Below are 11,231 nucleotides of genomic sequence, written 5' to 3'. Positions count from 1 at the left end.
TTCCTAATTCTCAGAGAGTTTAGAGAAAGTCAGTCCGTTTATTCCCATGAGGCAAAATTATCCAGAAAATTTGAAATATAATGTTTGGATTCTCAGTGCTAAAATACATTCTATTAAACATGCAATATATAACATTTTGTGGTCATAAATTTTGTAACTGCTACCCCTCACTTTTATCAACAAGGAAGCTTCTGCATGTTTTAAGTTCAGATGATTTTAATGATTCTTGATTTGTAAAATAGACAAATTTGTGCAATTAACTATTTTATAAATTATGTTTAGATTTTTCTGTAAATAGATCTTATACAGTAACTGAAGAATCTGACCAGTTCACTATTGGTTCAGAAGATGATCCCAGAATAAGTGGCTGAGCCTGGTTCAGTTGAAGCAGACATGAAAAGACATTTCATCTGTGCCTGGTAGCCCCAAATACATCATATTCTTTTCCTACTTTAAATAATTCTATAACTATTCTTACTATTAACTTGTTTGAATGAGTGATAGACTTTGTAAATTTTTTTCTTACTAGGTAAGGCAGAGGCAGGCGGATCTCTGTGAGTTCGAGACCAGCCTGGTCTACAAGAGCTAGTTCCAGGACAGGCTCCAAAACCACAGAGAAACCCTGTCTTGAAAAACCAAAAAAAAAATTATTGATATCACTAAAGTATTGTAATTGATTAGAAGAAATCCAGGAATTGAAAAGTTGATTGGTTAAAATTATGATTATGAATCTAATAGTAGTATAATTAAAAATATAATAAATTATTGGTTACATCTTAAAATTTTTAAATATAAGCAAATGGTGCTATAATTTAATAACATAAAATAAAAATTTGTACAGTTGACATTTATGAAGAAACCTCACTAGACTGTGATATAACTTATAACCAGAGAGATGTTCATAATGCATTTATTTCTCTTCTGCCTGTACTTTCAGTAAAGGTCCTATACTTGAAACTCTATTTACCCTAGCCAAATTTATGTTGTCACATATGTGTCCACTGTTGAGTGACTATACAGTTATTGTTTGGGACGATATCTCAGAATATCAGCTTACTCCATATATGAAGAACATAATATTATATTAACTGTGGTCAATATACAGTTCATTGTTAGAATAATCTTCCCAATATAACTGTTCAGACATCTCAATCTACAGTGTGAAATCCAGGGTCAACCTTCCCTCAGTGTTACTTAACCTGAAGTCAGTTTTCTCAGGTTCCACGTGATAAGAACTCCTTTTGTCCTCTTGGTATCTGGCTTTCACTCAAAAAGAGTCTTTCAGCTTCATTCAGCTCAATGTCATATTTAGGCTTTTGTAAACAGAACTGTACAAAAACATGACAGGAAAGGCTTTGATTGCTCGTCCAAGTACTGGAGAAACACATCCATGGTTCAGCGAACATACTGTTCATAACCACCTGCAAGTCTTGAGGACCTTGTACCATTTTTTGAACTACATGAATACTGTTCTATCCATTATAAGCACTATATTGTTCATAAAGAAAAATATATGAGTTATCAAAAATAAAATATTTTCTTAAAACTTGCTTGAAGAGTTCTTGTGTAGTATATAAGGCCCTAATTCAAATGGTAATATTGCAAAAACATGTTCATTATTTTCATTAATAAATATTGTGTTTGAATTATTACCCCCTATTAAAAGTTAGAATACTGTTAGTGACAACAAAGAGATGGGTTTCTTAATCTTATAAAGAAAAATTTATTTTTATTATTTTTCTGAGATGTGAATCCAAAGAATAACATATAGCTTCGACATCACATGAATGAGAGGTGTTGTCCCCTTGGATAAACATCTTCCTGCCCTCAATCTGGATTGGCCCTTTTATCTTGGCCAATCCATCTGGGTAGAAGTAATTGTATCAAGGCATCATATTGGGGAAGAGGTCACATCTTTATTTCCATAGAAAACAAAAAGTTATAGATTCACCTTCAGTATCTACAGGATGCATTGGATCTGCCAGGTTCCAGGGAAGGGACAGGAGTATTTACATCCATTAACATTAGTAGCAGGTATATCTATTATGCTGATGTTCTAAAGAACAAATTCACCATGTCCACAGACAATGCATAGAACACCCTGTACCTGGAAATGAGCAGTCTGAGGTCTGAAGACACAGTAACATATAACTGTGCAAGAGACAAAATAGGCAGATGCTACTATGAGCTCAGACTAAAACTCCCTGCAGCAAATTAGGAAAAGAAGAGAGCTCTGGGAACACAGGGCTGGACTACTCTGGGTTCGGCTGTGAATCCATATCACATTCAGGGATACTGTCTAGAGGGAGTGTGTACTAATCCTTGAAGTTTCCAAAGGTTGATTTATTGAAATTTTAGTTTTCTGTTGAGATCTGTGTCTATTTATTTATTATTTATTTAGTGTTTCTATCTGTCTCACTCTCTCTGACAGCATGTCTATCCATTGCTAAATCTATGTCTTTCTGTGTGTCTTTTTCTTTGTATTTGTGTATGTGTTGACATAAGACGGTTCCCTCTATAAGTCTATATGATAATTTTAGTAAAAGTTCCATCACTGGGCAAGGATTTCACCAATTGCCTAGACTAGTCTTAATGATCATATTGTCTCCATGTCTCAGAATTTTTCTCACTGATTGAGTATCACATATACCTTTATTGTTTAGTTCTGCAGAACTAAACAAAGTTCATTCTGTTTATGTGGTTAAAACTTGAATCACAGAGCTATCTCCATAGAATACTTTAGGTGTTTTTAAATGTAGGATATACTCTGATTTGAACAAAATGTAGATCATCACACAGGGCAGAATGGGCCATATGGGGGCCAGACTCAGATCCTGAAGAAGCAAAGAACCCTTGAGATTGTGTAATCCTAGACTATGACCAGAGACTCAGTAATATTCCCTAGTTAGAGCACTGTGTTGTTTAATGTCAGAGCTAACAAGGGAACCAGTCAGTGTCAGTGAATCATGAACACAGATTGTCTTTAATCTGTACGTCATTATCACACAGACTGGGAAACAGACCTTGCCTTGAATCAACTGTAGTTCTAGTAATAAAATGTGTGTGAGGCTCCAGCACTGAGATTGTGAGCTCTATGTTTCTAGTGATACTCACTGAGCTTTAGTCAGTTTAAAATAGCTCCTAACCCACTCATACATAACATGATTTCTTTGCTTCTTTCCTGTTTATGTATTAAAGTTTATCTTGTGAAATTCCAGCAGAATTTAATGGGTGTAATGAGTTTTCTTTCCTACAAGTTTCTAAGAGTCTTATTTACACTGTTGTTCAAAAATTATGGTGTATAACACCTCTGGTAATTCTGAACTGAGGTTCTTTATCTAGAGCTCAGATGTATTCAAGTTACAAAAGTCAGAAGAAAGCAGTATTCTGAATAATAGCATGCTGGCATCATATACAGTTTCATTATGAAAGAGTAGGTGGGCATTAGAAGCCAAGTGATTTTGTTCAATCAAAGCTTCAATTAAAGCACAATGTCATCTGTGAAATGAACTAGATTTTTCAGAAAATCATGAACATTGCTGCCTGTAATGATGGAACAACTGTGGCTGTAACACATTCGCATCCTGGGAATTCTGGAGAAATAGCAAGGAAAGGGCTGTGAATTCATAGGTTCAACCATTAGGCAAAGATCTGGAAGATGCAGGTATGAATCAAATCTTATAGTCCATCATGTAGATATATCAGTACATAAAATCAGTGCAGGAACCAGAAGGTAGGAACTGAATAGAAATCCATTAAGAACCCTGTTTATTGGCCTGCACTCCCTGCATTGTTCAGCATGCTTGCTTATACTAATCAGGAAGAACTTCCCATAGATGGCACTACCCTGTGTGTCTCAACCCTCTCTCTTCAATCATTACTCAAGAAAGTGACCCTGCATTCATTCTTAAACAATAACCTGGTGGAGGAGATTTTGTCCAAATGAAGTCCCTTCTTTCCTGATGACTGTAGTTTTTATTATGTTCATGGAAATCTAACCACACCACAAATGTACAAGCTGGTACTGCCATTATAACAGGACCCATTAAATGAGTGCCCATGTTTCCACCAGACTTAAGTAAACAAATAATTGATAAAAGACTTAAGGATAAGAATCTACCTATCAAGTAGAATATAATTATATATAATAGGTGGATTTACCATGAACTCTTATCCTTTACAAATAATTTGCTTAGTGACTTTCTTTAGGGAATGCAAGGAAAAGGGAAACCCAATAAGCAAGAATGTGCAGAGTACAGACACAAACTATCTCTGAAGTTACCAAAGGCCAAGTTCTCCAATATAGTATGAGAGATACACATTTATTTATGTAATACTCCTTCCAAATTTTTGTTAACACAATGAAAATATCAGATAAACCCAAGAAGAAACATGCCGAGAATAATATCTGAAAAGTATTCTAAATTTCAGAGCAAAGAACATGTGAAACACAGCACTCATAGTGGAAGTGACCATCGGAGTTTGCACAAGATGGCTGAATCCCTAATGTTAAGACCTGTCTCCACCACTGCCACTCTAGTCAAAGATTATGCACACAGAAATAAAGAATTTAAAATGTGATATATCCAATACCAAGTAATAGGCACACATTTTCTGAATACTGACTGATCAGTGTGGGTTCAGCTCTGTAATTTATTTCCCCTATAGTTTGCATTACCAAGGCATGGATGGAAGCTCTACAAACTATTGTTCTCTAGGGTGATCTGCAACTCAAAGCATGGGGTTCCCCATATTCCTATCTGTCTACTTGTCCACTTTTTGTAACTATTCACCTTCCCTTCCTTATATTTCACTTTCATTAGCATAACTCTCAAGACTAGTTGAATAATGTAGTGCTGCATGAAGTTTTATTGACAGCCAAATTTCACATCCCTTATTAATGCAATAATTATATATAAAAACCTGGATTTTTCTTTATTACTGGATAAAAAGATAGATGAAAATACATAGAGAAAGGTAGGCTTATATAAATAATGAGGCACTAAAACTCAATAAAGTGTTCCCAAATGAGAAAGTAAATAGGTTGAGCCACACGAGGTAGGAAACAAATAAGTCTCTTGGGTATCCTCTCAGATAAACACTTGAAATCACATGTAATAATGTTAGTGAGCTTCTTCTTCACAAGTTATCTTCTAGGCAAGTGATGAGAATAATAATGATTTCACTGACCCAAAGAAAAAATTTTAAGTTGTTTCTTAAAATAGGGTTTCTGATAAGCTATTTTATAGAGGTCCAATAGCATACTAAATCCAGTGCTGCTATTGATAAAGATATAAAAATGCATTTAGGATATGGTACTCTGTTCTTCCTGTACTGTGTGAATGTAGACTCACTTAGTATAAACACTCCCATGTTTGCTTGTCAGTTCTGCACAGTGTGATTCATACTAATTCCCATTTGTCACGGTTTGGAAACACAGACAATAACAAGAAAATGTTCCTGAGTTCCCATGTTCAAATCCTCTAAGAAATATAAGACAAATATCATTTACAGGAGGGAAGTGGAAACCAAGTCCTGTGCTTTCTTTTATCTCTTCAAGAACCTTCCCCAATGCAAAGCAGCCTTCATACTCATTATAAAAGCCCAGGCCTAGCTGAGAGGCCCCATCTCCTTCTCACTAGAGCTTCCAGCAAAGCATGGCTGTCCTGGTGCTGCTCCTCTGCCTGGTGATATTTCCAAGTTGTAAGTGTTTCAGGGTTTCAGGAGAGGGACTCAGGCATGCCATCTATACAATATATGACTGATCATGATGTTGCTTTTCTCCAGGTGTCTTTTCCCAGGTACAGTTGAAGGAGACAGGCCCTGGCCTGGTGCAGCCTTCACAGACCCTGTCTCTTACCTGCACTGTCTCTGGATTCTCATTAACCGACTATCATATGCACTGGATTCGCCAGGCTCCAGGAAAGGGGCTGGAGTGGATGGGAGTAATATGGAGAAGTGGAAATACAAAGTACAGTTCTGCTCTCCAATCTCGAATCACAATCAGCAAGGAGACCTCTAAGAGTGAAGTCTTCTTAAAACTGAACAGTCTGCGCACTGAAGACACAGCCATATATTACTGTGCCAGAGACACAGTGAGGAAACTCCAATTTGAGCCTACACCAAAAAACAACCAGACATCTGGGACCAGTAGAGGGCACTATGAACCAAAGGTACTCCTGAAATACAAAAGTAAGGTTCACTTAAGAGGCTAAGAAGTTCAGAAATAGGCTACATGACCTTGAGTTCTAATATCAGAACCTATGGTTTCCTCTTCCAGCCAAGCATATACTGAGGCCCCTCTCATTTGTCATACTATATTCAACCTTATATGTGATCATAGATCAATTTTTTTTCTACATACCCTCTACGTTTTCCAATTGATTCTGATTACCATAAAGAATGGCATCTAATTCAATATCGTTTGTGCTGTGGTGTGTGTGTGTGTGTGTGTGTGTGTGTGTGTGTGTGTGTGTGTGTGTGTGCCAATTGAGATTTCAAAAGGAGTCTGAAATTGTGACACTTGTTGACTTAAACTTCAATGAAAGGCTGGGAAATTTTGATTATTTTTAATTTATTCTTTTTGTTTTTGCATGTGATAGAAAAACTGCAGCTTCTCTGTCAAATTCACTTTCTAAGGGTAGATTTGAAAATGAAACATTCAATATTTTCTTCTTCTAAACCAAGAAGACTTAAAAGAGTATAGTTGGTTATCATTTGTGAAGAGTTCAACTTTTAAACATTTGCATCTTGCCAAAAATTAGTATGCACCTTAATTCTCAAGGAATTATTCCTAGGTATGCATATTTGCATGCTCTCGATGTACAAAATTCTCAGCCACCAGTGTGCACATTCCAGCTGGTGTAAGCTCCATTCCTGCTTACAAAGGTCACAAACCCTTCCCAGAGCAACTAAATTTTATGAAAACTGAGTTTCAGTTTGTGATTTGTTGATGCTGTTACTGCTTACAAAGGCTCCCAGAGTTACTCTGCTACTCTGTCCCTCTCTATTGCTGATGATGAAGTGCCTATATGTGTGAGCTATAAAGTATGATTCAAAGTAACAATGTTGACTGTGTGATCCATGTTAATGGATCATCAACTTGAGGCAGCCTCCAAAAGACAAAGAAAATGTCCTCATCTGAGGTTGAGGCCTCTCTGGAAACTCTGGCACTGATACCAATCCAATATTATGCCTAGAGAACAGATTGTCGAGATTGTTGGAATCCTAAAATGAGGACACATAACTTGAACTAAACAACTCCACATGATGCTCAAAGAAAAGGATCCATTGTTATGTTACCTAAATTCAAGCCAAGGAGCAGCCAAAACAGGTCATGGGAAACATGATTAACAGGACCAATCTTTTAAACAAAGTTATTGGATAAAATATGCCAACATCAAGAAGTCTAATTTCCAGCGACTTCAGTTTTTACCAAGAACATGCATGACGTTTTAGTGATATGCTAATACAATGTACAAATGGACGTTCCATAGACCATGCTGAACTAAGAAAATGACTGATCAAATAACTGAAGACAGAAATCCACCTCTAAAGTGTGGCAGAGGTATCAATAATGTATGGAGATACCCTTGGAATTTCTCCTCTTTATCATGTCCTCTCATTGTTTCTAGAGTTACAACCAAAAGAGGCACACAGACAACATGAGTGTAGAAACCTGGCACACACTATATCATGAAAAACACAAGAGATGGAGTTTATAGCATGTGTGTTTGATAGTGTGACCAAACTGGCATGTGACATGGGTTCCTGTGATATTTTTCCCTAATTCTGACATATGAACATGTATCACCTTAGTGAAAAGTGTCAACTAAATATAAAGGTAATGCCTATTTCACAAAACATGTGTAATTTTTCTTGTGAAATGATTATATGAAATAAGTGATGGACCCTGCCAGTTGTCAGTCAGTCAGGCTAGTGGTCTCAGATAAATTGTATGATCCTGGTACACCATGGAAGATGTTAAAATAAAATTGAAAAGTACCTGGTAGCTTCAAATCTAACATTATATTTTCCTACTTAAAATCATATTGTATGCATTCTTACTATTAAGTTGTTTGATCTGACTTGTTTGAGACAGAATTCATAAATTGTTTTCCACAATAAATTCCCTTTACCTGTTTCAAAGTAATTATTCTCCATCTCCTTAATAAAAAAGATAAAGGAAATTGTGCCATTCCAATGTTTCTAAAATGTCACTCCAGGTAGATTTGTTAGAGGCACTTTCTTTAAAACTGAGATTCCCATTTTCCAGATGATCACTGCTTTAGCTGCAATGACAAATATCTCACCACCATAAACATATAGAAACTTTCCATGTATACTTACATGTACCATTAAATGAGTGTCCATGGGTCCCCTAGACATATGTATTATTTTCTGAACAAACACTTAAGTATAAGGATTTAACTCTCAAATGGAAAATAATTATAAATAGTGAGTTTTAAATCTGAACTATTTCCCTCTGAAAGCAATGTTTTCTTGGTGACTTCCTGGTTATTTTTCAACCATTTCCTCCAAGAAGCACAAGGCAAATATCAGTCACCTGAGGGAAAATTGTAACCCTTGCTCTGTTCTTACTTTTATTCTCTCAGGGACCTCCCCCAATGCAAAGCAGTCCTTAGGCTCAGGCTGAAAGCAAAAGCCTAGCTGGAAAGTCCTGTCTCCTTCTAACTAGACCCTCCCGGATAGCATGGTTGTTGAGGAGCTGCTTCTCTGCCTGGGGATCTTTCCAATCTGTAATTGTTTAATGTGTCAGAGAAGACATTTGTGCATTCTAAAAGATTATATAAGTGATGGTGATGTTGCTTTTCACCGGGTTTCCTGTCCCAGGTTCAGCTGTCTCAGGTCCCTCATCTGTGCTGTTTCTGGATTCTCATTAAACAGCTATCATATACACTGTGTTTACCAGCTTCTGGGAAAGGGACTGGAGTGCGTGAGAGCATATGGAGCAGACTGTTTATAATTCAGCTCTTATATCGCAAATCACCATCAGTAGGGTCACCTACAAGAGCCAGGTTTCAAAAAATTGAACATTCTGCAAACCGAAGATAGCCATGTATTACTATGCCAGAGACACAGAGAGGGAACCTTAGTATGAGCCTGCACAGAAACTCCCTTATAGAGACACTACGGACCATCAGGGGGCAGGGAGGACCAGCATCTTTCTTGAGGATCACCAGTAAGGTTCATTTCAGAAGCAAGAAAACTCTGGATTATGCTACATCAGCATGAGTTTTATGTCAGAACCTGTGGTTTCCTCTTTCAGCTAAAGATGTCCTTGGAGGACCCTCTCCACCATCATATTCTATTCAGCTCTCTATGTGTGCACACACTGGAATAATTTTTTCTCACATACACTCTAAGCTATCCAATTGCTTCTGATTACAAGACATAGATACATTTAATTTTATATATTATGCATACATATGTATATATAAAACACTTGAATTACTGATATATATATTTCAAAAAGTATCTGAAATTATGATACTTGTTTAGTTTAAGTTTAATGACAAAATTTGAGACTTTTGAGTATCTTGTAATTTATTCTATTTGCTTTTCAATGAATTTAATGGAGAAACTACAAATTCACTTTCCAAAGGTAGATTTGAAACTGAAATATCGATTATTTTCTTTTTCTAAACCAAGGGAACTAGGCAAGTATACTTGGTTATCATTTGTGAAAAAAAAAATGTTTTTAAACAATTGCATCTTGGCAAAAGTTAGCTTGCACTTCCAAGTCGAAGTAATTCTTCTGTAGATAAATTTGTGGGCTATCAAGCTACAAAGTTCTCAGCCACCCATCTGCAAATTTCATCTGGAGTCAACTCCATTCCTGGTTCCATCTCTCATCAGCCCTTTCCATAGACAATTGAGTTCTATGATTTTATGTTTGTGATTTTTTTGATGCTTATACTAACAAAGGCTCCCAGAGTCACATCTGCTGTCTTATGTGTGAGCAAGAGAAGTGTCAATAAGACAGATAGATCTCTGAGTCCTAATTGATCAGGTTGGCTCCAGCTCCCCACTTCCCTTCCCTTATGGTTTATATTACCAATGCATGGAGGAAAGCCCTGCAAGCTCTTGTTCCCTATGGTGGTCTATACCTCAAGGCACAGGATTCCTAATGATCCTGTATAGCCTCTTTTCCACTTCATTTCATGATTCAGCTTCCCTGACTTATATTTTACTTTTTATAATATAACTCACAAGACTAGTTGCACAATATTTTATAGTAAGAAGTTTAGTTAAAAGCTAAACTTCTCATCCCTTACCAATGCAAAAATCGTACTTAAGAATCTGGGTTCTTCTGTATTACATCCTGAAAAGAGAAACAGAAAGTACCAAGAAAAATAGACTGTCAAAAAATTAGAGGTACTAAAGCTTCTCCCCATATATGGTGCTCACAAGTGAAAAGGTGAATAGGTTGATCTAAGTGAGGTGGGAACCAAATCATCTCTGGGGTCTCCTCTCATATAAACAGACAAAATTATGCACAATAAATATTAATGAGCTGATTCATCACAAGTTATTTTCTAGATGGTGATGAGAATAAGAATGATTCCATTGACAAGAAGAGAATAAATTTTAAGTTGCTCATTAAGCAAGCTTTCAGATTAATAGGAGGCCCAATTCCATCCCAAACCCACTGCTGGAATTTATAGAGATGTACAAATGCATTTAGGACATGGTACTCTGGGCTGCCTGTATTATGTGAATGTGGGTTCACTTAGTATAAACACTCCTAAGTTTATTTGCCAGGCCTGCACAGTGTGATTCATACTATTTCCTGTTTTTCAGGGTCTGGAAATCCAGACAATAACAAGGAAATATTCCAGAGATTCCATCGCCAGTCCTCTAAGAAGCACAAAGTAAATCTCATTCAACTGAGGGAAGTGGGGAAACCTTATCCTGTGCTCATCTCAGGAACCTCCCCAAATACAAAGCATCCCTGAGTCATAGAATTTCAGGCTGAAATTCTATCCCTACCTGAGAAGCCCCATCTTTTTCTCACTAGAGCCTCTATCAGAGCATGGCTGTCCTGGTGCTGCTCCTCTGACTGTTGACCTTTCCAAGCTCTGAGTGTTTCAAGGTTTCAGGAGAGGGTCCCAGTCATTTTAAGTATGAGATGAATTACAGATGATAATATTGCTTGTTCTCAGATGCCCTGTCCCAAATGCAGATGAATGAGTTAGGACCTGGCCTGG

At 36.8% G+C, this 11,231-nt stretch overlaps 1 gene segment (V, D, J or C); it reads left to right on the top strand.

Annotated features, from left to right (window-relative positions):
- The first annotated feature begins 5,657 nt into the window (after window positions 1-5,657).
- On the top strand, window positions 5,658-10,979 carry LOC101992389. The segment is given in 3 exon segments: window positions 5,658-5,703; window positions 5,788-6,192; window positions 10,825-10,979. Coding segments are annotated over 3 exon segments (606 nt in total).
- The last annotated feature ends 252 nt before the right edge of the window (window positions 10,980-11,231 follow it).

The sequence above is a fragment of the Microtus ochrogaster genome, unplaced genomic scaffold, assembly GCF_000317375.1.
Source record: "Microtus ochrogaster isolate Prairie Vole_2 unplaced genomic scaffold, MicOch1.0 UNK101, whole genome shotgun sequence".
In the NCBI taxonomy this organism is placed as follows: Eukaryota; Metazoa; Chordata; class Mammalia; order Rodentia; family Cricetidae; genus Microtus; species Microtus ochrogaster.
The sequence above is the reverse complement of the archived record's forward strand: the minus strand, read 5'-3'. Positions and strand labels throughout refer to the sequence as shown.